At 39.7% G+C, this 27,875-nt stretch overlaps 1 protein-coding gene across 5 annotated transcripts in view; it reads right to left on the bottom strand.

Annotated features, from left to right (window-relative positions):
• PIAS2 (protein inhibitor of activated STAT 2) overlaps positions 1–27,875 on the bottom strand; it is a 108,258-nt gene that overhangs the window by 53,558 nt on the left and 26,825 nt on the right. For all 5 annotated transcript variants that reach the window (XM_023207601.1, XM_023207602.1, XM_023207604.1 and 2 more), the window contains 2 exons: positions 26,425–26,899; positions 885–969 (listed from right to left, as the gene is read on the bottom strand). In XM_023207601.1, the coding sequence (XP_023063369.1) occupies positions 885–969; positions 26,425–26,899 (560 nt within the window). The remainder of the gene's footprint in view (positions 1–884; positions 970–26,424; positions 26,900–27,875) is intronic.

The raw sequence follows: 27,875 nt of genomic DNA, 5'->3' as shown, positions 1-27,875 counted from the left end.
ACCTTGTCTTTGGGCTATTATAAATTCTTTTTATATTGTTTTACCTAATTTTTTTTTTTTTTCAGTCAGGGTTTCACTTTGTTGCCCAGTCTGGAGTGCTGCAGCACGATCACAACAGCTCACTGCAGCCTCCACCTCCCAGGCTCAAGTGATTCTCCCACCTCAGCCTTCTGAGTAGGTGATGTTAATTTCTGTATTTCTTGTAGAGACAGGGTTTCACCATGTTGCCCAAGCTGGTCTGAACTCCTGGGCTCAAGTGATACTGTCACCTCCCAAAGTGCTAGGATTACAGGCGTGAGCCACCACGTCCAGCCCAGGAATAAATTTTTCACTTAAAAAATTATTGTCAAATGTAACAAAAAGTAATCTAAAAGACATTGAGGTTTTATTCAAAGGTTAAAAATTTTTTCTAATACACAGTATTTACTTAATATTTGGCTGACTTTAGTCAAAGTATACTACCCTTTCATAAAAGAAACAGGTCAACTGTTATGGACTGAAATGTGTATCCCCAAACATACACTGAAGTCTTAACCCCCAATGTGACTGTATTTGGAGACAAGGCCTGTAAGGAGGAAATTAAGGTTAAATAAAGCCACAGGGTAGGTCCCTAATCCAATATGACTGTGTCCTTACAAGAAAAGAAACATATCAGGGATGCACTACTACAGAGAAAAGGCCATCTGAGATGTGCAAGCCAAGGAGAAAGGCTTCAGGAGAAATCAAACCTGCCAAAACCTTGATCTTGGACAGAAGCCTCCAGCATTTTGAGAAATAACAGTCTGTTGCTTACACTGTTCTCAGTCTGTGAAATTTTGTTATGGCAGCCCTACAGGTGAATAAACCAATATTCATGAGAAATACATTCCAAATATTCCTCTTACCTGGATATGCATATCTCTCTAACTTGTTGAGGTGTCAAAGCAAAAATAAAAAACTTCTCTTGAAATCGCTGAATACTGCTTTGAACTGGGAAGAAAAAAAAAAGAAAGATAATATTTCAATAACAAATTCAACACTACAACCACCTGCAATAACCAGGCATTTTTTTATGAAGTACCTGCCTAATTCTGAAACGTTATGGTTAAAATACTCCAAAATCAAGAAGTACTAAACTGCATTCATCTTGGAATCATGAGTAAAGTCACTACAAAGGGATTTCTTTAACGTTAAGTATGTAACCTCATTCTTTATTCTAAAATACTAATGCAGGCTGGGCGCAGTGGCTTATGCCTGTAATCCCAGCACTTTGGAAAGCCGAGGTGGGTGGATCACCTGAGGTCAGGAGTTCAAGACCAGCCTGACCAACGTGGAGAAACCCCGTCTCTACTAAAAATATAAAATTAGCTGGGCGTGGTGGTGTGTGCCTGTAATCCCAGCTACATGGGAGGCTGAGGCATGAGAATCGCTTGAACCCAGGAGGCGGAAGTTGCAGTGAGCCAAGATCGCATGCACCATTGCACTCCAGTCTAGGCAACAAGAGTGAAACTCCATCTCAAAAAAAAAAACTAATGTACGGTAAAAATGTAACAAAACCCTTCAAGATTACATTTCATTCTTAACTATAATATTATCTAATGAAAGGAAGTCAAAATGCTCCCCAGGAGAACTCTATCCAAGAATTAAATGCTTTTTATTTTTCTTTGTTGTATTTTGCTTTTGGTGCCCTATATTTATTACACAAAACACTCATATGAGAAAATTTTGAATGTCAAAACTTTTAAGTTTTGAAGTTATTAAGATACATAATAATTTGCATATGAAAGTCTGCCCAGTTAAAAAATATTACTTAATGAAGTCATCCTTATGTATATTACCTGAAATGTATTTATGACTTCACAAAAGCCTGTAATAGGTTAATAATGAATTATTCAATAATGTTCTAGTGTCCATTAAAACAAACATAAAAGTTAATATATATATATAGAGGCCTCAAGTCTTTTGCTTCCTAACAATTGCAACATCACCCAAGTAAAGGCAAAATGGGGACAGGCACAGTGGCTCACGCCTGTAATTCCAGCACTTTGGGAGGCCAAGGCACATGGATCACCTGAGGTCAAGTGTTGAAGACCAGTCTGGCTAACGTGGTGAAACCCCATCTCTACTAAAAACACAAAAATTAGCCAGGCATGGTGGCATGTGCCTGTAATCCCAGCTACTCCAGAGACTGAGGCAGGAGAATCACTTCAACCTGGGAGGTGGAGGTTGCAGTGAGCTGAGATCGCACCATTGCACTCCACCCTGGGTGATGAGGGAGACCCTGTCTTCAAAAAAAAAAAAAAAAAAAAAAGGCAAAATGGTCCTTGTGTATAATACTGTCCAGTTTTCCTGCTACATGAATATAAAAAAGATGCCAACTGAATATCCAATGTCAGAGAGGTTCAACCACAAGTCACATCAAGTCAGAAAAATATTAATTCCCTAGCTAAGATATTCTTTTCTTTAACCACAGGCAGTTTATTGTATCAATTATTCTCCTAGAAATCATGTCACAAAATGGTTCATATTTTTTCAGGACGCTTTAAAAAGGAGGGAAGAGGGAGATGCCGTTTATGATGAAGGCCAAAAAGTAAAATAAAACTTTGGATTATAAATATAATTATGGAGCATCAAACACAGAAACATAAGTAAGCCTCTTCATTTCTCCAGTTTCTATTTACTCCTCAACCCTTTTTTTCTTGTTCAGACTCCACTTTTCATTCTCTATCTGTGGCTAAGGTCACCAATGACCTCTTAATTGCCAAATGTAACAACCTATATTTTGAGATTACAAGTAAACTTGCTGTATTTTAATCTTAATTAATTAATGACATGAGCATCCAGTCTCTTGAGCCAGAAACCTCAAAAGGTCTAACGTAAGTACAAATGGAGAATTAAAAGAAGAGAGTTCAAAATGAGGCATTAAAAAATAAAACTACTTGCAGAAATAATGAATCAATAACCCTACCTTTGATGGAGGTGAAAAAAGGATTTACAAATCAAATTCCATGTAAAATAATACAAAGAACTACCTAGTCACATCATAATCAAACTACTGAAAACCAACAACTATAAAATCTTGAAAGCAACGAAAGAAAAAAGAAACAAGGGAACAATACAAACCAAGGCCACTTCTCGTCAGAAGCAATATAGGCCAGAAGGTATCTTTAAAGTGGTGAAAGAACAAACTCAACTGAAAATTCAATACCCTTCAAAAGCAGAGTGGAAGAATAACTTTTCAGATAAACAGAAGATACAAGAATTTGTTGACAGCAGACATGCATTACAAGAAATGTAAAACAAAATTACCAGGATTATTTAAAAACATATAAATTCAAAACTGGATCTCTGGGAATGAAAATCTTACAGTAAATAAGTGTAAATGTAAAACAGTATGCTGTATTTTCTTCTTGTAATTTCCTTCAAAAGACTGTTGAAAGCTAAAGTGATGGCATTGAAAGGCAGGATTTCTAATACAGGGAGGAAATACGAGAACAGCAAAAAGAATGGAGGGGGTAGATAAAGGAAATTATCTCCCCAACAATTGTATTTCCTGCTTTTTTCTGATAAACCTGATTAACTAAATCTCCCTAAAGACCAATCCACTCTTAGCGTGCCAAAAGCAGCAGGTATCTACACCTGTAAAGTTGGGCACGAGACCCTCTGTGAATTCATCAGGATAAATGCCAGTATTTGAGGCTCTGTCTGAATGACTGGAGTCAACCTATCCTTAAAAGTTTCCAAAAACCATGAACCTTAACATTTGGAATGAGAATGGTTCCATAGTCATGTTGTACATGTATGCTTGACATGTACTTTTATATCAAATTGTACTTACATGTTGCACATATGCAATATATATGTACAATTTAGAGAACTGGCAGCTTAATGTTAGTAGTCTGTGTCATAATAGACATATTCTTGGTGTGCCTTTTATTTTTCTGACATATCTTTGACTTTACCTATATTTGCTGTCAAATTTTCAATCCAGATTATAATCTCAAATAACCACCCTGTATCTACAGAAAAATGGATTTGTGTCATTGCTATATACTATAACTAGACTCCAGGAACTTACAGCAACTTACAGCGTATATGCTAATACAAATCTAATGTGTATTAACATTGACAGTTTTTAGGTAAGTCAATTTTATGATAGAACAGCAGCCAAAAGCATACCAAACTTTCCATAAAGTAAATTTGTTAACTAAACGGTCATTTTAACATAAATCATGAGAAAGAATGCAGGATGCAAAGTAAAGTATGCAGGTTTTGCAGTTTATTTTCTCCCCATTGTCTACAATTTGGGAATCAGAAAACCAATTCTGCAGATCCCATGAATGCCTTTAGGTTAAGAGCAAATGAAAGGAAAAAAGATCATGGCTCAAGGGCATGAATTAAATATGGTTTTATTCAAAACCTTTGCTTTTGCAACAACTCTTCATAATGTAGATTCTATTTGCCAAATATAACCACATTATCTCCCATCGTGTCCTCCTTTTTATGTAAACTTGACATTCTTCCAATTGAGTAGTGGGGTCTTTATCACCCTCCCTTTGAATCTGAATGGTCTTTTGTAATAGCATCAACCAACAGTGTACAGTTTAAGTGATGCTATACAACTCCAAGCCTGAACCATAAAAATACCACGCATATCTTCCTTGCTCTGTGGGGACACTCATTCTTGGAACCTAGCTCTCATGCTATAAAACAGCCCAAATTAGACCACATGAAGAAGCCACATACGGGTATTCCAGCCAACAGCCAAGTTAAGTCCAAGTCATCAGGTGGCATAGCTGCCAAACAGGTCAGGGAAGATGCCTCCAAGTGATGTGAGCTTCTAGCCAAGTGCACCTCAAGCATATGTCTTCTCAGCTAAGACCCCACACATCTTGGGATAAGAAACAAGCCACCCACACACTGCCCTTCCAAATTCCTGACCTAACAAATCCACGAGCTTGTCAGATACAGTAAGTTCCTCTTCAAAGGTTTAATTTCTGACTTCTTTATTCTTTGTTCTTAAGCTCTACTTCCTTGTCTCTTCTCCTAAGCTATCTGCTCTGTAAACAACTTCTCCTGCCAGTGCCAATCTGTAACTCACATCTCTTCCTTATTTGGAAAGAGTCCTCTTTACTCCTGACTACTCATTCCGTCAGCAACCCCTACTGCTGAAATAGCTCTCCCTGTCGAAAACTACCCTTCCCACCTTTGCCGCACCCTGACGTGCCCAAACATGCCTTGTACTGTAACAGAAAGCCTCTCCCTTCCCACCTAATTAGCCATATTCAATGTTAAATGTGTTAAATGGTAGCCAATAGGGTCAGTGTAGATTGTGCAGTCTGACTCCAGCCAATGGGGACAGGACACAGAACCAGGGATTAACCGTGTTAGGGACAAAAACCCCTTCTCTCCTTTGTTTGGTGTGCTCTTACAGCGGCCAGAAGTGCAATCAGCACCCTTCTGCAGAAGTAAATTTGCTTTGCTGAGAAATGCTTCGTTTGGGTGCTTGTTTTCCTTGTCACTCCAAGCCCTTGTTTCTAACAACTTGGGGGCTCATCCGTGATTGCCTTTCTCATCCGGGAAGAGGTCCCTGACCATCTCTCATGAGGAGATGCATCCCACTGTCTCATCGTGGTGTCCTCAGGGATGAGGGATCAGGACCTCCCCCAGCATGACGAATAAACCTGGACTCTCAGCAACGCGGGTGAAAAGGATCCTCACATACCGTGGCGACCAGGTAACTCTGTGCACAAACCAAGGTAAGAAAAGTCACAGGGGCAACAAAGTATTTCCTTGGTAGTTGGGACACCTTGGAGGTTGAATGTGTGTGAATGAAATGTATAATTAAGCACAGAGCAAGTGCGGAGTCCGGATCTGCAGTTACGTGGTCACCTCACATGGCTTATGGTAGATTCCGGTCGTGGGGCTTATACTGACACACTGATGCTAAGAGGGACTTAAATTCCCACGACGGAAGCAGCCAGAGAAGGACAAAGCAAAAGGAGATGAGTGCAAGACACCGCCAGTTGTGGGGGCAGGGGGATTAAGCCTCTAGAGAAAGGAAGGCAAGAAATCTCTAATATGAGGAGGAACTGAGCCTCAGCAAATCTTTAGAGAAGGGAAGGCAAGAAATCTCTAACACAAGGAGAGACTGAGCCTCAGCAAACCTCTAGAGAAGAGAAGGCAAGAAACATCTGAGGAGGGACAGCCTCAGCAAACCTCTAGAGAAGAGAAGGCAAGAAATCTCTAATACGAGGCATTGAGCCTCACACCAAACCTCCAGGATGGGAAACACCCCAAGTAAGACAAGAAATAAAAGAGATAAAGCTAGTGATGGAAATAACATGCCCTCTGGTAGTCCCTTAGGTCTCATGTTAAAATTTTGGAGGGATAGTGAAAGGACTAAACATAAGAAAAAACAACAAATGATAAAATGTTGTTTCATTTGGACCACAGAGCTCATCCTCAAACCCTCAGCTTTCTGGCCAAAGTTTCAGTCAAATGATTGGATTTGTCACGTTCTAATAGAGTATGTCAATGACAAGAGTCCCATCTCCCAGGAGGAAACAGATTATGCCCTGTGTTGGCAGCAGGGACCCATCTTTCTTTACCTCCTAAAAGCTATAGGAAGTAAGCTAGAAATCACTTCCTCTGAGGAAAGTAAGACCTCTACCTCAAAACAATCCACCAATGCATGAGACCCACTAGACCACCTACTTCCACCAAATCCCCTACCCCAAGCGGGTGCACAGGACCCCCTTCACTCAATTCCTCCTCCGTATAACCCTGAGTCAATGTCTGCCCCAATGCCCCATGCCCTCCCTAACCACACGTCTGAGTCTACGCCTCCTCCAGGAAGGCTCTAGTGTGAGACAGAACAGTGTAAAAAGGATTTTCAGAACTTCCTTTTCCCCTTAAGGGAAGTGCCCCTTGAAGGAGGAGGAATCAGCTTCGTAAATGCTCCCTTAACTAGCTCAGAAGTTCGAAATCCAAAAAGGAACTCAAGTCATTATTAGATGACTCATGTCAGGTAGCAGATCAAATTGATCAATTCTTAGGGCCACAGCTGTATAGCTGGGAGGAGTTAATGACCATCCTGGGCATCCTCTTTTCAGGTGAAGAAAGAAGCATGATCCATAGGGCTGTTATGGTAGTCTGGGAACGTTCCTATGGCAGACCAAAAATTTCCAGCCCAAGACCCTCAATGGGACAATAACAATGCAGCTCACCAAGAGAATATGAAAGACCTGAGGGAAGTGGTAATAAAAGGAATTTGGGAATCAGTACCTCAGACCCAAAATATTTCCTGAGCGTTCAATATACAACAAAGAAAGGATGGAGGACCTATGGAATTCCTAGAGAGGCTGAAAGAGCAAATGAGACAATATGCAGGCCTAGATTTAGAAGACCCTCTTGGGCAGGGAACACTCAGGTTACATTTTGTTATAAACGGCCAGATATTGCTAAGAAATTACAAAAGATAGAGAATTGGAAAGACCGGACTATCGAAGAGCTTTTAAGAGTAGCTCAAGGGCCGGGCGCGGTGGCTCAAGCCTGTAATCCCAGCACTTTGGGAGGCCGAGACGGGTGGATCATGAGGTCAGGAGATGGAGACCATCCTGGCTAACACGGTGAAACCCCGTCTCTACTAAAAATACAAAAAATTAGCCGGGCGAGGTGGTGGGCGCCTGTGGTCCCAGCTACTCGGGAGGCTGAGGCAGCAGAAGGGCGTGAACCCGGGAGGCGGAGGTTGCAGTGAGCTGAGATCCAGCCACTGCACTCCAGCCTGGGCGACAGAGCAAGACTCCGTCTCAAAAAAAAAAAGAGTAGCTCAAAAAGCATATGTGAGAAGAGATGAAGAAAAGCAGAAACCAAAAGGAAAAATTATGTTACCCACCTTCCAACAGTGGTTCCAAAAGACAAGGCCCACCAATACTACTCTCTGTTACCTAGGGACTCCACCCTAAACAAGGCCTACAGGAAGCCAAAACTTAAAAGGGGTTTAAGTCCTCACATGCTAAACCATATAAAGGACATAGAGAGACGAGACCAGGTAACCTCGGAACAGGAAGGGAGGGAGGACAAAATACATGCTTCAAATGTGGAGGAGTAATCATTTTAAGAGAGAATGTCCTGAATGGGAGAAGGAGAAAGAAGTCATTCCATTTAAGGCCTTTGAAGAAGAATAGGGAGTCAGGGGCTGTATTCTTTTTATCTTGAATCCTACCAAGAGACCTTAATAAATTTAGAGGTGGGACCCAAACATGAAAAGTTTATAACCCTTTTAACAGATTCAGGAGCAGCTCGCTCCTGTTTGTTTCCCTTTATCTAATGTCCCTTGCTCCTCAGAAGAACTCTTTGTCTTGGGAGTCGAAGGAGAAAGGTTTAAAGCAAGAATCTTAGAAGACACAGAGGTCAAATATAAAAACTCATCAGTCCGCGTTCCATTTCTGTTAATCCCTGAGGCAGGAACTAACCTATTAGGAAGAGATTTAATGCTAAAAGTAGGTATAGGCCTACGTGTCAGTCCAAACGGATTTCTCACCTCATTAAATCTACTTACCACTGCAAATGAAAAATATATTCCTCCTGATGTATGGACGAGAGAAGGAAATCGAGGAAGACTTCAAGCCGCTCCAATACATATAAAGTTAAAATCCCCAGGGGAAATAGTAAGAAGAAAGCAATATCCCACTCCCCTAGAGGGCAGGATAGGCCTAAAACCTGTAGTCGAAGGTCTCATTCAAGATAAGCTCCTTGAACCCTGTATGTCTCCTTATAACACTCCAATATAGCCTGTAAAGAAATGAGACGGGTCATACTGACTAGTGCAAAGCCCCAGAGCTATTAACCAAATAGTCCAGACTACCCACCCTGTTGTTCCCAACCCTTAGACTATACTTAGCAAAATACCATATGACCATCAATGGTTTACAGAGATAGACTTAAAAGATACCTTCTGGGCATGCCCCTTGGCTGAGGACAGCAGGGACATATTTGCTTTCAAATGGGAAGATCCTCATTCTGGGCAAAAGCAATAATACCAATGGACAGTCTTGCCCCAAGGGTTTACAGATTCACCTAACCTCTTTGGTCAAGTCCTAGAACAGATTCGAGAACAAATTTGTACCCCAAAACACATATGCTTGCTCCAATACGTGGATGACCTGCTTATATCTGGTGAAGCTATAAAACAGGTGGCTGTCTTCTCCACACACCTTCTTAACTATTTACAAGGAAGGGGTTACGAGTTTCAAAAGGAAGGCTCCAATCTGTGGAACCCAAGGTTAAATATTTAGGACACTTAATAAGTAAAGGCAAGTCAAAGATAAGGTCCGAACGGGTCGAAGGAATCACGTCCTTACCTTTGCCTAAAACCAAGCAAGAGCTCAGAAAATTTTTGGGATTAGTTGGGTATTGCTGACCATGGATTAATATGCCCTAAAGATGAAACCCTTATACCTGAAGCTCACCCAGGAAAAGCCTGACCTTCTCCTATGGACTTCTGATGAAATCCACCAGGCTGAGGAGCTAAAACACCTACTCATCACTGCCACTGTCTTAGCCCTTCCTTCCCTAGAAAAACCATTTCACCTTTTCATTAACACAAACAAGGGGATAGCTTTAGGGGTGCTTACTCAAGAGCATGGGGGCCACTGACAACCTGTGGCCTTTCTATCAAAAGTTTTAGACCCAGTAACCTGTGGGTGGCCCAAATGTATTCAATTTATCACAGCTACCGTCTTGTTAACTAAAGAAAGCAGGAAGCTAACCTTTGGGGGAAACTTGGTGCTGACCACACCCCATCAGGTTAGGACAATCTTAAAAGGCAGGAAGATGGCTCACCGACTCAAGGATTTTAAAGTATGACGCTATCTTACTAGAAATAGATGACTTAATATTAACCACTGATAATTCACTTAACCCAGCAGGTTTCCTGACAGGGAACCCAAATCTAAAAGGACCTGAGCATAAATGTTTAGGTTTAATTGATTATCACACAAAAGTCAAGGCCGATTTAAGAGAGACCCTTTTCAAAATAGGACATCTATTCACAGATGGCCCCTCTAGGGTAACTGGGGCACAAAGGCATTACCGGTATGCGGTGGTTGATGGAGAAGTTCTTGCAGAAGTAGAGTCAGGAAGATTGCCCAATAACTGGTCGGACCAAACATTTGAACTGTTTGCACTAAATCAGGCTTTAAAACATTTACAAAACCAAGAAGGGACTATTTATACTGATTCTAAATATGTCTTCAGGGTAGCCCATACCTTTGGAAAAATTTGGACTCAACAAGGTCTCATTAATAGCAAAGACCAAGACCTTGCCCACAAAGAATTAATCACCCAGGCATTAGATAACCTTCAGTTGCCAGAAGAAATAGCTATTGTCCATGTTCCAGGACACCAGAAAAATCTTTCTTTTGAAAGCCAAGGGAATAACCTTCAGACCAAATAGCCAAACAAGCTGCCGTTTCCTCTGAAACGCCCGTTTTTCACCTCACTCCTTGCCTTTCTCCCCCTACCGCCATTCCCATCTTCTCCCCTGCTGAAAAGGAGAAATTAATAAAAATAGGAGCCAAGGAAAACTTAGAAGGGAAATGGGTGTTACCAGATCAAAGAGAAATGCTATCTAAATCTCTCATGAGGGAGGTTTTATCTCAGTTGCATCAGGGAACCCATTGGGGACCTCAAGCTATGCCTGATGCAGTTCTTGGAGTCTATGGATGTACAGGAATTTAGCAAAACAAGTTACAGATAATTGTCTAATATGCAAAAAAATAAGCAAACCCTAAGAAAACGCCTCGGAGGAAGAAACCCTGGTTTAGGGCCATTCCAAAGCATCCAAATAGATTACACCGAAATGTCCCCAATAGGTCGCCTGAAGTATCTACTAGTAATACTGGATCACCTTACTCACTGGGTAGAAGCTATTCCCTTTTCAAGTGCAGCTACCAGTAATGTAGTTAAGGCATTAATCAAAAATATTATACCTAGGTTTGGATTACTAGAAAATATTGATTCAGATAATAGAACCCATTTGACTGCACATGTCATTAACAAGCTAGCCCAGGTATTAGAAAAAAGATGGGAATACCATACCCCTTGGCACTCACCTTCATTAGGAAAAGTAGAAAGAATAAACCAAACCCTAAAAAGCCACCTAACCAAATTAACCTTAGAGACTCGACTACCATGGACCAAATGCCTTCCTATTGCCTTACTGAGGGTCCAAATTGCCCCTCAGAAAGATACTGGCTTATCTTCTTATGAAATGCTATATGGGTTGACTTATTTACACTCCACTGCTGACATTCCTACGTTTGAAACTAAAGATCCATTTTTCAGGAGCTATATACTTGGTCTGTCTTCCACTTTCTCCTCCCTCAAAACTAAAGGCCTTTTGCAGAGATGCCACCCTTGGAGTTCCCAGGATGTCAGCGTCAGCCTGAGGATCACATTCTTATAAAAAGCTGGAAGGAAGGAAAACACGAACCAGCTTGGGAAGGACCCTATCTAGTGCTTCTAACTACAGAAACCACTGTCTGCATGGCCAAAAGGGGATGGACACACCACATGTGAGTGAAAGGAGTGGCTTCCACAGCCAGAGTAAAATGAGCTGTCACCCCAGGGCCCACCCCCACCAAATTAACTCAAAAAGGGCTTAATACTATTTTCCCTTTTCTTTCCAACAGAAGGTTACCTTGTCATCTACGTGACTCAAACTAACCATCCCTTAACCCTTCAGTTCGACCCTTGTCCAGTCATCTCATGTGGAGATGAATGAGCTCAAAGGCAGCTATCAAATGTAGATAAGTATCTATGTCCATACTGTAGTGAGTCAACAAAGTATAAGTATAAGATCCTTAAAAAGTTCCTGTGGTGACTGGACAAATGTTTGGTGGACCACCCAATATGGAGGATGGACAGCCAGGCCCCCGTCTTCAAACAAGTTGCAAGGACTGAAACAGAAACTCCAACTTATTCATGGTCCCACCCCACCAAATTGTAAGTCACTGCAGTGTAACCCCTTATTGCTAATTATAGATAATCCCCAAACAGTGGCCCAAGAACCCTCCATATTCGAATGGTATGGGTTAGGAGCAGATGTTACAGGACAGGACCCTGTAGGAATCTTCTCTCTAAGGCTGGCTAGACCATCAGTTAAAAACAATAAAGAAATCCAGACCCAGAGTCCGGAGAATGTATGGGATCTAACATTTTCCCCAAACATATCATGCCCAGCATTCTCCCTCCACCTCCAGAACCACCCAACTAAGGTAACGGCTGTGAAGGTAAAAGACTTAAGGCAGACTATAGCTCTAGAGACGGGATACAAAGACGCAAATACCTGGCTGAAATGGATTAAATATTCCATCTGCACTCTAAACAAAAGAGATTGTTATGCTTGTGTGCACTGCAGGCCAGAGGCCCAGATTATCCCCTTTCCACTCAGATGGTCCTGTAGCCGACCAGGCATGAACTGTAAGGTAGCTCTCTTCCAATGCCCCACAGCCTGGGGTAATGAATTATGCTGAGCTCTCTCTCGGCTATTCCCTGAAGTTCGGCACCCTATGGGTCAGCCCCTGACGGCCATTCAGCTTCTGTCTCCCCATGTCAATTTTACCTCATGTCTCTCACAACAAGGGGAAAACTTAGCATTTCTTGGAGACCTAAAGAGATGCAGTGAGCTTAAGCCATTCTGAGAGCTGACCCATCAGTCTGCCCTGATCCATCCCCAAGTGGATGTATGGTGGTATTGTGGCAGACCATTACTGGACACTCTGCCAAGTAACTACAGTGGCACTTGTGGTCTGATCCAATTGGCCATCCCGTTCACCCTAGAATTTCACCAACCAAAAAGGATAAAGACAAAGCATCATAAAACAAGAAATGGCCCTCATGGGTCCTTTGACCCTCATGCTAATATAGATGCCACATGAGTCCCGAGAGGAGTGCCAGATGAATTTAAGGTGCAAAATCAGATAGCGCAGGGTTTGAGTCCATACTATTCTGGTGGTTAACTGTAAATAAAAATGTAGATTGGATAAATTACATCTATTACAACCAGCAACGATTTGTTAACTATACTAGAGATACTACTAAAGGGATACCTAAACACCAGCCAAATGGCTTGGGAAAATAGAATAGCATTAGACATGACACTAGCAGAGAAAGGTGGAGTTTGCGTCATCATTGGAACTCAATGTTGTGCTTTTATACCTAATAATACTGCTCCTGAAGGAACCATAACAAAAGCATTACAAGGTCTTACTGCTTTATCCAATGAACTAGCTAAAAATTCAGGAATAAACGATCCCTTCACTCATTTTTTTTTTTTTTTTTTTTTGGGGGTGATGGAGTCTTGCTCTGTTGCCCAGCCTGGAGTGCAGCGATGCTATCTCGGTTCACTGTAAGCTGTGCCTCCCAGGTTCACGCCATTCTCCTGCCTCAGCCTCCCAAGTAGCTAGGACTACAGGTGACTGCCACCAAGCCCAGTTAGTTTTTTTTCTGTATTTTTAGTAGAGCGGGGTTTCACCATGTTAGCCAGGATGGTCTCGATCTCCTGACCTCGTGATCTGCCTGCCTCAGCCTCCCAAAGTGCTGGGATTACAGGCATGAGCCACAGCGCCTGGCCCCCTTCTCCAATTTAATGGAAAAATGGTTCGGCAAATGGAAAGGACTTATGTCCTCAATCCTTACTTCTCTTGCCATTGTAATAGGTGTGCTTATTCTTGTAGGATGTTATATCATACCCTGTGCCCAAAGCCTAGCACAAAGGCTTATTGAAACAACTCTCACTAAAACCTTTTTCAATCCCCCCACCACCTTATTCAGATAAGATCTTACTTTTAGAAAACCAGACAGAACAACAGAGTCAAGAAATGTTAAAAATATTTGAAGAGGAAGAAATATAAAAATCAAAAGAAGGGAACTGTCAAGTATGGTAAGTTGCTCTTCAAAGGTTTAATTTGTGACTTCCTTTTTCTTTGTTCTCGAGATCAACTTCCTTGTCTCTTCTCCTAAGCTATCTGCTCTGTTAACAACTTCTCCCACCAGTCCCAATCTGTAACTGACATCTCTTCCTTATTTGGAAAGCATCCTCTTCACTCCTGGCTACCCATTCTGTAAACTGCCCCTACCGCCGAAACAGCTCTCCCCATCAGAACTACCCTTCCCGCACATGCGGGAACATGTCTTGTACTGTAACAAACAGCCTCTCCCTTCCCACCTAATTAGCCATATTCAATTTTAAACAGTAGCCAATCGGGTCAGTGTAGATTGTGCGGTCTGACTCCAGCTAATGGGGACAGGACACAGAACCAGGGATTAACCGCGTTAGGGATAAAAACCCCTTCCCTCGTTTGGCCAGAAGTGCAAGCAGCACCCTTTTGCAGAAGTAAATTTGCCTTGCTGAGAAATCCTTCGTTTGAGTGCTCATTTTCCTTGTAACTCCGAGTTCTTGTTTCTAAGAAGCATAATAAAATACCTGCTTTCACCACTACGTTTTGGAAGAGTATATTATATAGCAACAGTAAATGAAATAATGCCACAATTTCATGAATTTTGGCATAATCTTATCAATTCCAAATATTATATTCAGATTCATTTATAATTACTAAATGAGTAGGCTACTAGTATGATAAAATAGTTATGACTGCTCTAAATCTATGGATCCTTTTTTCCTCTTTATAAATTTTTAAACTTAACTAGACCAGAATGTAACAGTCCTATATCCTAGCCTTACCCCTACTGGTTACTATCCAAGTTATTTAGGAAATTTACAAGTCTCTCTACTCCTCATTTCAAATGGGAGTAACACTTTTCTCATCTGCCTTAAGATTGTTTTGTGGACTCAATGCAGTAACATGTGAAGGCATTTTGAAAACAGTTAAGATACTACACATGTAATATATTTTCACTTCGGGAAGTCCTCATCAAAAGTCTATGCTTTTTAAAAGATACCAAAATTTCAGGAAAAAACAAGCAGTTCAACAGATATATTTGTTACCCATTTCGTAACAATGACTTTATCTTGATAAGACATTTAGGTCAAAAATTAATATTTTAATGCGCCTAAATGTTAAACATACTTGATATAAAACCTGCCAAGTCATCCCCCACCATCACCCCCTGCAAGTAATATATTGACACCTTTTAACAAACTGGTTTATATTTCAGTAAAAATGCTTCCTAGGCTAGGTGCAGTGGGTCACTCCTGTAATCCCAGCACTTTGGAAGGTCAAGTTGGGAGGATCACCTGAGGTCAAGAGTTCGGACCAGCCTGGCCAACATGGCGAAACCCCATCTCTACTAAAAATACAAAATTAGCCAGATATGGTGGCCCATGCCTGTAAGCCCAGCTACTCAGGAGACTGAGGTAGCAGAATCACTATAACCCGGGAGGTGGAGTTTGCAGTGAGCCGAGATCACACCACCGCACTCCAGCCTGGGCGACCAGAGCAAGACTCCATCTATAAAAAACAAAAACAAAAATAAGAATGCTTCCTAGCAGTTACTGCCCAGGTTAACAGGGGCTCATGATATGGCTAACACAGGGAAAAGATAAACCAAGAGGTTTTATAGGTAGCTTTGTGGATTAAAATGGCTCAGCCTAGCCAATCTAACAGTAAAATAATTCATAGAGTAACAATGAATGAATCAGTTTAATTACTCTGCATTTCCTAAGATCCTGAGCTATCTGGTTCTCATCACCTACCAGCTACTGTATCATCACCAACAAAAGAATGTCTTCTACCACCGCAATGCTGCACTAAAATAAAAGGGGGTAGGATAGGAGCAGGACTTCTAAAACTCAACAACTGAAAACAACTCAGTTTAAAAAGGGACAAAGGACTTGGACAGACATTTCTCCAAGTACATACAAATGGCAAATATGCACATGAAAACATGCTCAACATCACTAATCATTAGAGGAATGCAAATCAAAACTACAATGCGATGTCACCTCACACCCATTAGGATGGCCACTATCAAAAAAAAATAAGTGTTGATGAGGACAGGGAGAAACTGGAACCCCTGTGCACTGCTGGTGGGGAATGTAAAATGGTGCAGCTGCTGTGGAAAACAGTTTAGTGGTTCCTCAAATAATTAAAAATAGAATTACCATATGATCACGTATTCCACTTCTGGGTGTATACTCATAAAAATTAAAAAACAGAATCTTGAAGAGATGTTTGTATACCCACAGTCATAGCAGTATCATTCACAATAGCTAAAATGTGGAAGCAAGTCAAGTGTCCATTTGAGAATAAATGAATAAAACATAGTATACACATACAATAGAATATTACTATGCCTTAAAAAGGAAAAAAAAATCTGACATGTTATAACATGGACAAACCTTGAGGACATTACGTTTAGTGAAATAAGCCAGTCAGAAGAAGAAAAATAATATGACATGTAAATCAAATAATAAGACACATAAGTATGATTCTACTTATATGAGAAATCTAGAGTAGTCAGAATCTTAGAAAGCAGGATGGTGGTTGCCAGGAGCTCGGGAAGAGGGAATAGTGAATTACTGTTAAATGGGTATAGTTTCAGTTTTGCAAGATGAAAAGGGTTCTAGAGATAGATGGCAGGGATGGTTGCACAATATTAATATACTTCATGCCACTGGATTTTAAAATGGTCAAGACAGTATGTACTTTACCACAGTAAACAAAAAATTGGGAATGGGCACGGTGGTTCATGCCTATAATCCCAGCACTTTGGAAGGCTGAGAAGGGATGATCACTTGAGTGCAGGAGTTCAAGACCAGTCTAGGGAACACGGCAAGACCTGGTCTCTACAAAAAAAAAAAATGTAAAAATTAGCTGGGTATGGTGGTGCACACCTGTGGTCCCAGCTGCTTGGAAGGATCACTTCAGCACAGGTTAGGCTACAGTGAGCTGTGATCTCACAACTGTACCCTGCCTGGGTGAGAGACAGACCCTGTCTCAACTCAACAAAACAAAACAAAACAAAACAACCGGGCAGGGCAGGGCACAGTGACACACACCTACAGTGACACACACCTATAGCCCCAGCTACTCAGGAGGCTCACTTGAGGCCAAGAGTTTAAGGATGCAGTGCACAATAATCATGCCTGTGAATAACCACTGCACTCCAGCCTGGGCAATATAGTGAGACCCCCATCTACCAAAAAAGTAAAAAATAATTTTTAAAACTTGGGACAAAAAATTTAAATTTGTTTAAAAATAAAGAGGGGCTGACCCTCAAATATGTAGAAATAAAAATACACACACAAAAAGAACATTATCATACAGTTGTAATAGAAGAAATATATAAAGTCAATACAGGCTCTCTTCTATATTAGCAAACTAGCTCATTTTTGATAACATGTTTCTTAACATGTTGGAACCAACAGGCACACACAATGCTTTCAAGAAACACTTTACAACTGCATCTATATAGCAATATTCAACTGTTTACACAGTTTTCATTGAACACTGCTTTAAATTATAATACCATTATTTACACCAAAGTTCTTCGAATTTAACCAGATTTAAATAGAACACAGCAAACCTTAGTTATTTGTAGGTGATTTATCTATACAGAAATTATCATTTTATTAATAATCACCAGTGATGCTTCCTCTCCATTTTCACTACCACCACCCTACTGAAAGCCTATTATAACCTTCTACAAATGAAACAGCAGCCCTAACTCCTGCCAGTCTCCCATCAGTGAGAAGTTAGTCCACCTTATCACTTTCAACCCCCTTCTTCTGCCCAAAAATACTTACCAGCCTCTGAACTCTGAGCGACCCCAGGCTCTTTCCTAGCAAAGCTACATTTCCTCAAGCCCCCTCCAGGGCTTACTCGGTTCAAACGGCTTACTTTACCTGTGGGTGTGTACCACTTTATTTTCTATTTTATTCTGATTAAATAATTAAATCTGATTATATTAGAAAAATTTTGATGTAATGGGATAATAATTTAAAGCAGTGTTCAGTGAAAACTGTATTGGTAAACAACTGAATATTGCTATATAGATGCAACTGTATTTTATTCTATTTATTTCTAAAATAAACCATTTTATTTTCTACTTCTGTGACCACTCACAGTTCTCCCCTTTCTTGGCATTTCTCCTCCTATAAATTCTGCCAATCCAAAGTAGGTGCATTCATCCTTCAAAGCTCCCTCAAGTCTCACTACAAGCAGCCTTGACTGAATTCTCCATTCATTAGGCCAATGCAGTAACTGACCTTTAGATGTACAACTGATAGTGCTTTATCATGCAAACACATATCTACTTGCTACTTATTTTGAATGTGAACATTATCTCCCTAACTGGGTAACAAACACCTTAAAGCCTATCTCACACTTCTGGCTTCTCCACAATTAAGACTACATAGCTGCTGGGCACAGTGGCTCACGCCTGTAATCCCAGCACTTTGGGAGGTCAAGGCGGGCGGATCATGAGGTCAAGAGTTCGAGACTAGCCTGGCCAACATGGTGAAACCCTGTCTCTACTAAGAAGACCAAAATTAGCTGGGCTTGGTGGCACATGCCTGTAATCCCAGCTACTCGGGAGGCTGACGCAGGATAATCGCTTGAACAGAGAAGGCGGAGGTTGCAGTGAGCCAAGATCCCACCACTGCACTCCAGCCTGGGAGACAGAACGAGACTCTGTCTCGGTGGAGAGGGGAAAGACTACACAGCCATATCCAAATTAAGTCCTTATTATATACTTGTTACCTGAGTTAATAAAAATAATATATAAAGTAAATTAGAATATTCTATTTTAATGGCTTTAACATTAATGTGCATATCATTTGAATCCTGTTTAATCATATCCAGAAGCTTAATGAGTGTGTCCTAATGTTCTTCAGGAATTTAAGGATAAAAACAGATTGATCCTCATTAATTTTTCACCTTTCAAATTAGCAAAAATTAAAAGACCAACAATTCAATGCTGATGAGGGTATAGGGAAAACAGTACCTCCACACACACAAATGGAGTACAAATTGGTGCAATGCTGTGGAAGCTACTGTCGAATTTCTCTCTAAAGATGAATATCAAAATATTAAATATTCATATTTTGACCCAACAACTTCACATCCGGGCATTTATCCTTTGTATATATGTATACAAGTATTCAGAAACATATGCAAAGTTGTTCATAGCTGCAATGACTGCAAAACTGCAAGAACAGTGCCTGATACATACTATACACAAAAACACTTCTGAATGAATAATTTAAACAGTGAAAGCCATTGAAGATGTACATCAAAAAAGTACTGGGTAAGTTATGGTACATTTATAAGACAATACAACTACTACAATAAACCTGCTGTAATAAATTTTCAGGAAATTCTGTTAAGAAAGATTGTCATGGTGCAAAACTCTAGGGAATACTATTCACAGATACTACAAACAGAACAGTGTCCCCACTCCCTCAACCAGACTCTGTGCAGTTGGAAAAGGTTTTAAAATGAAAGAGAAGAGACCAGCCTGGCCAACATGGTGAAACCCTGTCTCTACTAAAAACACAAAAATTAGCCAGGCGTGGTGGCACATGCCTGTAATCCCAGCTACTCAGGAGGCGGAGGCAGAAGAATCGCTTGAACCCGGGAGGCAGAGGTTGCAGTGAGCTGAGACCGTGCCATTACACTTCAGCCTGGGCAACAAGAGCAAATCTGTCTCAAAAAAAAAAAAAAAAAAAAACCAAAAACCTTAAAAAATTGAAGACGAAAACAAGACTGCCCATGAGAGCACACGAGGACAGTTATTTAAGGAAAGAAAATGGAGATTTTTGCTAGTTTGTTTTTAGATTAGGGCATTATCCATTTTGTTAACAGTAGAACCTTAGCTACAGAGTACTTTGTTTAGTATTATTGTATACTCTCATGTTTTCAAGATACCACAATTTTTCACTTCAAGTGATAAAAAAATTTTTATATCAATCCTTCTGAATAGAAATAATCCCAAGCTGCAAAACTATATACTAATGTATCTTCTTAAATAGAATATACTCACTATGGGCCACGGGCAGTGGCTCATGCCAGTAATCCCAGCAGTCTGGGAGGCTGAGGCGGGTAGATCATGAGGTCAGGAGTTCGAGATGAGTCTGGCCAACATTGTGAAACCCTGTCTCCACTAAAAATACAAAAAAAATAGCTGGGCGTGGTGGCGGGTGCCTGTAATCCCAGCGACTTGAGAGGCTGAGGTAAGGAGAACTGCTTGAACTTGGGAGGCGGAAGTTGCAGTGAGCCAAGATCAAGCCACTGCACTCCAGCCCAGGTGACAGTGCAAGACTCCATCTCCAAAAAAAAAAAAAAAAAAGTACACAGTCATTATGGTTTTTTGACATAGGGCTACTGGTTTCAAAATCCCAAGAAGTTCTGGAATGACATTTTTGACCTCATGTCTGTTTTTCCTGCCACAGCTCTTCCAGTCTCTCCCTTGTTGTTAACTAATTTCTACTCAACAATATGTTGATGGCTTAGAAATCATTTAATCAACTGTCTATAAATTAAAATACACAGCCTTGCCTTAGAACATTAGGAATATGTGGTCTGATACATAGATATGACTGTATCTCTTTTGACTTCTGATGATTTTTAATTCTCAGTTCCCAAAAGTAAACAAGTTTCTCCATAGCATTATTCTAAATATGTGATTTTCACTAAACTTTTATTTTTCTAAGTAGTTTCATCATAAAACCTAATCATTCAAAAATTAACCAACTTCTGAATGCAATTCCATTGCCCTAGATGCTGTGGCTCTAAAAATATTCAATTAAAGGTCATCATGAGAAATGATTAAATTTTTTCCACTTTTATTTGGTAAACTATATGGTATTTTACTGACATTTTAACTTTCTACCTAAAGTCTATGAGATAATTTATTATATCCAATTGTTTCATCAATCTGACATCTTAAGATTATACCTTACGAAAATCACTTTTTTTTCTCTTTGGGGAAAACAAGATAAGAAAATGTTTATAAAGACAGCGATAGGGGACGGGCGCGGTGACTCACAACTGTAATAATCCCAGCACTTTGGGAGGCCGAGGCAGGTGCATTATGAGTTCAGGAGATCGAGACCATCCTGGCTAACATGGTGAAACCCCGTCTCTACTAAAAATACAAAAAATTAGCCGGGCATGGTGGCGGGCGCCTGTAGTCCCAGTTACTTGGGAGGCTGAGGCAGGAGCATGGCGTGAACCTGCAAGGCGGAGCCTGCAGTGAGCCAAGATCGTGCCACTGCACTCCAGCCTGAGCGGCAGAGCGAGACTCCGTCTCAAAAAAAAAAAAACAAAAAACAGTGATAGGTAGGATTCCTGAAAAACATTATTAGTTTTTAGTAAAAGGGTAGAAAGTGTATAAGCCATGAGGCTATGTGTATTTCTGGCATTCTAGCTGAAGCTGTAAGCAAAATGCAGGGAGTTTAGTTACTCTTCAAAACAAAATATCTCTGGCATTATTTTATCTAAGCCAAATGAGATAGTTTTGAACACCAAACATGAAAAGTTTTATTTTAGGAAATTTATAATGAGCATACTATTTAATTTTACTGAGGTTAATAGAAGAGAAATTCTGTGATGAACAGAGCAAAGTAAGAAAATTTCTATTTCTATTTGTGAACAAAGTAGGAAGGCAAGGAAAGAGAAAAGGACAAGGCCTCTCCCATGTCTCCCTCTTGGAGTACCACTGAGCAAAAGTCTGCTACAAGCATCTTCACTTACTTAGTCCCCAGTCTTCTGTCCAGGTCTCTAAAACACATTCCACTGTAACCACTACCCTACAGACCCTCTTATCCTCTCTGTCCTGTGCTTAGCCATATTCCTGAGGAGCCTCATGAAGTAGGGCTACTTAAGCATATCACTAGTCTGAATCTTTCTCAGAATAATAGAAAGTAATAAATTTGCTAGTCCTTCAACATAAATAAGGAAAAAAAAATTTTTTTAAGTAATAAATTTACAATAACTGCTGGGGCAGAACATATAAATGAGCCACAACATTGTGCATGATACTGTCCAAATACCATGATAAAGGAGGATTTACAAAACAAATTAGGGAAATATTTTAACTAGATAACTCTTTAAAAACAAGGCTAAAGATGAAAGTAAAATCATAAAAGACAGACAACTGGGTAATAAGCATTTAAAATACTTGCTCTTGTTGGCCAGGTATGGTGGCTCATGCCTGTAATTCCAGCACTTTGGGAGGCCAAGGCGGGTGGATCACCTGAGGTCAAGAGTTCAAGACCAGTCTGGCCAACATGGTGAAACCCCATCTCTACTAAAAATACAAAATTAATTGGGTGTGGTGGCACGTGCCTGCAGCCTCAGCTACTCAGGAGGCTGAGCAGAAGAACTGCTTGAACCTGGGAAGTGGAGGCTGCAGTGAGCTGAGATGGTGCCAATGCCCTTCAGCCTGGGTGACAGAACAAGACTTTGTCTCAAAAAAAAAAAAAAAAAAACAAGTAAGATAATATAGAATAAAATACGTGCTCCTGCTACTAATTTTAAAAATAAAAATTTAAGCAAGATACAAGTTCTCATCTAAAAATCACAAAGATCTGTTTTTAATAGCACCCAATAAAGGCAAAAAGTAACGAGATATGACAGGCATTCTCTCACTTTGCTTGTGGAATTTAAACTGGCACTAAAATAATTTGGCAATATGTTTTCAAGAGTCTAAAATGTTCTTATTACTTGATCCAATAATTCTACTCATAGGACTTTGTACAAATAATAAAATGTGAACAAACAATCCTTATTTCAAAGTGAATGTAATAAAGAGATAAAATGCAATACTCCACTTGCTTGGATCACCAGTTTTGCTAAAACATAAATAAAGCAAAAAGCAAAAAACTGAAAAAAAAAAAAAAAATAGCCACCTTGCCTGCCCCTAGTCAGGCCACACTAACCCATTTACTAGCTCTACCCCTCACAACCTTCTGACTTAACCAAGACAGACTGCAGTACAATCCTGTAAGACAGGGAAAAAGCACACTGATACGTTTAAGAGTTTTCACATGACTGAAAATAAAAAGGGTTTTCCCAAGAAAGAAAGTAATCTTCCAGATTGACTATGAAATATTACTTCTCCATTTATTTCATAAAGAAATCCAAATATATCTGTAAACAATTTCATTAGGCAGTAAGAATTATAACAGAGCAATGCAAAAATTTATTAGTCACATTGTAGGCAATTGATGGGCATTAAATAAAAGCTAAAAAAATACATGTCAAACTCCCTGTGCCACTTTAGAAATAAAATTAAATATGGCCGGGCGCGGTGGCTCAAGCCTGTAATCCCAGCACTTTGGGAGGCGGAGATGGGCAGATCATGAGGTCAGGAGATCGAGACTATTCTGGCTAACACGGTGAAACCGTCTCTACTAAAAAATACAAAAAACTAGCTGGGCGAGGTGGCGGGCGCCTGTAGTCCCAGCTACGCGGGAGGCTGAGGCAGGAGAATGGCGAACACCTGGGAGGCAGGGCTTGCAGTGAGCTAAGATCCGGCCACTGCACTCCAGCCTGGGCGAAAGAGCCAGACTCCGTCTCAAAACAAAGAAAAAAAAAAAGAAATAAAATTAAATATAAAAAGTTTATTTCTTAGAAAATCAGTTTAAAAGCTACATTAAATGGAAAATAAATCCCCTTATAAAAATATGAAAAGTATCAAAACACAAAATCAGGATCAATAAATAAGACTTGTGTCTATTCCCATTCACACAGAAGCAATCTGAGTTCTACACCATTAGAATGCTTGAGGTAAGTTCTAGCCAGAGCAACTAAGCAAGAAAAAGAAATAAAAGGCATACAAACAGAAAAGAAAGAAGTAAAATTATTCCTGTTCACAGATGGTAGGCTCTTATACACAGTAAACCTTAAAGATTCCACACAAAAAAACATGTTAGAATGAATGAATTCAGTAAAGTAGCAGAATACAAAGTCAACATGCAAAAATCAATTGCATTTTTATAAACTAATAATAAATAAGATGAAAAAGAAATTATGCAGTTTTTACAATAGAATCAAAAAGAAAAAATATTTCAAAATTAACCAAGAAAGTGAAAACCTGTACAATAAAAACTATAAAACATTGCTGAAAGATACTAAAGAACACATAAATAAATAGAAACACAGCTCCTTTTCATGTACTGGAAGACTTAATTTTTTTTTCCCCATCAGTCTGTGTGGGAAAAGAAAGACTTAATATTGTTAAGACATCAATACCACCCAAACCAATTTACAGATTCACTGCAATTCCTCAGAAATAGAAAAACTCATTCTAAAATTCATGTGGAATCTCAAGGGTCCCAAACAACCAAAACAATCTTGCAAAATAATTAAAGCTGGAGAATTCACTCTTCCTGAATCCAAGACATATCACATAGCTACAGTAATCAAAACTGTGGTACTGGCATAAAGACAGACATCTAGACCAGTGGAATAAATCAACAGTCCAAAACCTTTTTGGCACCAGGACCAGTTTCATGGCAGAAAATTTTCCCACAGACCAGGGAAATGGTTTCTGGATGAAACTGTTTCACCTCAGATCATAAGGCATTAGATTCTCATAAGGAGCATGCAATCTAGATCCCTTACACAAACAGTTCACGATAGGGTTCCTGCACCTATGAGAATCTAATGCCGCTGCTGATCTGACAGGAGGTGGAGCTCAGGCTATAATGCTCCTTCTCCTGCTGTTCACCTCCTGCTGTGCAACCTGGTTTCTAACAGGCTGTGGACTGGTGCCAGTCAATGGCCTGAGGGTTGGGGACCGTGGAACAGCTAACCTGGAAATAAAACTTCACATACACAAATACAAGTGAGGGAAAGGACAGGCTTTTCAACAAATGGTGGGGAAAAACTGGATATCCACAAACAAAAGAACAAAGCTGGACACTCACCTAATACCATATACAAAAATTAACTCAAAAGAGATCAGGCTTAAATGTAAGACCTAAAACTATAAAACTCTTAGAGGAAAACACAGGGCAAAACCTTCACAGCATGAAGTTTAGCAATGATTTCTTGGATAGGACACCAAAGGCATTGGAAACAACAATAAAAAATAAACAAATTGGAATTTCATGAAAAAATTTTAAGTTGTACATCAACAGTTGTACATCTGTTTTACTATCAACAGAGTAAAAACAGCAAGCCACAGAATGGGAGAAAATATTTGCAAATTTATATATCTGATAAGGGATTATATCCGTATTATATATAGAGAACTCCTAAAACTCAACAATAATAAAACAAACCAATTCAAAAATGGGCAAGAGACTTGGCTATACATTTCCTGAAAGATACATAAATGGCCAAAAAGCACATGAAAATGTACAACATCACCATCATTATAGAAATGCAAATCAAAGCTACAATAAGATACCACCTGACACTCATTAGAATGGCCACTATTTAAAAAAAAAAAAAAAAAAGGAAAATAAAAGTGTTGTTAAGGATGTGGAGAAATTGGAACCCTTGTGCACTGTTGAAGGGAATGTAAAATGGTGCAGCTGCCATGGAAAACAGTACAGTGATACCTGAAAATACTAATAACAGAATGACCATGTTATCCAGCAATTCCACTTGTGGGTATACAGCCAGAGGAATTCAAAAGCAGGGTCTCAAAGAGATACTTCTATACCCATGTCCACAGAATTATTCACAATAGCTAAGATGTGGAAGCAACCCAAGTGTCCATCAACGGATAAGCAAAATGTGGTATCCTATAACACAGAAATATAGAAGTAAAACCAGAAGAAACGGCTAAAATAATTAAGGTTGTTGCCTCTTGAAAGTGAGACTGAGGGGTGCAGTGAGTAAAAGATTACTATTTTTCTTTAAAAGTGTATACTATTGTACTATTTAGCCTTTAAAGGGCAGAAAATTCTAACATAAACTACAGCATGTTAGAACCTTGAGGACATTAAGTTTAGTGAAATAAGCCAGTCACAAGAGAAATACTGTATGATTCCAACGATATGAGGTACTTGGAATAGTCAAAATCACAGACAGTGGAAGCAGAATAGTAACTGCCAGGGGCTAGTGGGAGTGGAGGAAAGGAAAGCTATTGTTTAATGGGTACAGAGTTTCAGTTTCAGAAGATGAAAAGATCTGGAGATGGATGGCAGTGATGGTTGCACAACATTACCAACATATTTAACACCACTCAACTGTACACTTTAAAATGTTGACGACGATAGATTTTACATTATGTGTATTTTACCACAATAAAAGAATTGGAAAAGAAGAAAGCTCAAATGATAGGAAATAAATTTTCTGTTAGATTTCAGTCATGGTTGCAGAATTTTTATCTCTGTATTCAAACACTGGGCAATGAAGTCTCAATTTTATTATATTAACAGCACATCATTAATCAATAGTTGAAGGTCTCTCATTTCATTTACTCTCTTGTTCAGAAGAAACTGAATTCTCTAACACTTACCTAAACTTGTGGGCTTGATGAGAACATCAAGGACATCATAAAAGGGCAGATTTTTTAACTGCACATCAGGATGGACAGGAGGAATTGGGGGAGATGGCTGCTGCATCTCAAATGTGGGCTTAGTATCTTGAAGCAGCACAGAACCAACAGGAGAGGATGGTGAGTGAGGTGTAACTGAAGTGGAAGGCAAAGAGTGGATTCCAGCCACGGCCAAGTCAGGTTCTACAGGTGATGAGCTACCATCCAAACTGAAAACCGATGATTTGATTGTGGATAAATCAGAAAGTCCTTCAAGAGTTCGTGGATATCGGCGTCTATACAATTCTCGGATTTTAATCTGAACCGCAGGGCTGCAGCCGCTCTTCAATAAATGCAGCGCCCTCATCAGGAGGTCATGCTTGCGTCCACTTTTATTCCGTCCAGCAAAGCCTAGTAATACTTGCAGTTCAGAAACCCTAAAACTAGAAACCATATTCTAAAAGGAAAGAAAAAAAACATAAGCCAAGTCACCCTCAAGCATACAAAAATCCTATCTAAAATATAATGTAAAATGTGATTTTTCCAGCATTCTATCAACTGGCATGTGCTAGTAACAGCATTTCACATACCACTTAGAATCATTACCATTCATAAGATAATCCCGTAAAAATTACATTCAAGTTATGGTGTTAATTATATTTTGTTGTATGAGATCTTAATTTTGTAATCTATAGTCTATTGTTTTCTACTAACCACTTCATTATCTGATTATGCTCTAATGTAAACAGATTATTTGCTTTATGACTATAAAATCTATCACCAATGAATATACTCATTTTCAAAACCAACCCCTCCCAATATGCAATGTAATGTATTGTTTGTTACAGAATTATCACCAATTAACCAAATAAAAAATCACAATGTTAGATGTATAACTTTTGATGCTGAGTAGTAAATCTATAAAAAATCAAGTCAGAACTCTGATCCAAAATGCAATGAATTTTTTACCCCAACTCAAACATTAAGGAACAAACAACATAATGAAAATATTTTAAAATATTAAAGCTAAAAATCACATACATCTTATTTAGCAGTCAGTCAAACTTCTAAAACGATTGAAATTCCCAGCTGGGTATCCAAATGACAAAAAGACCTTTGAAGAGCAAGGAAATGAGCAGTCATCAATCTTAAAGAGCAACATTTCCTCCACGCTACTCTACTGGCTTGTGCTTGGGTGTAAAACAAAGGTTATAAGCAGTTTCAGCTTCACATCACACCTTCTATTTTTTCAGCAAAACTTAATGAATATTTTTAATTCCTTGCAGCCTCAGGAATCCACCTACTTAGTGATTTCCAGTCAATTCTGAACTCAGAGGCAAATCACACTTGGGTCAGATACCACACATGCACCATCTAGCAACAAAGAGGAAGAACACCTGGAGCTGACCAAAGCCCTGTCAGAAACGTACCCA

The sequence above is a fragment of the Piliocolobus tephrosceles genome, chromosome 18, assembly GCF_002776525.5.
Source record: "Piliocolobus tephrosceles isolate RC106 chromosome 18, ASM277652v3, whole genome shotgun sequence".
NCBI classification, from domain to species: Eukaryota; Metazoa; Chordata; class Mammalia; order Primates; family Cercopithecidae; genus Piliocolobus; species Piliocolobus tephrosceles.
This window is presented reverse-complemented; position numbering and strand designations above follow the sequence as displayed.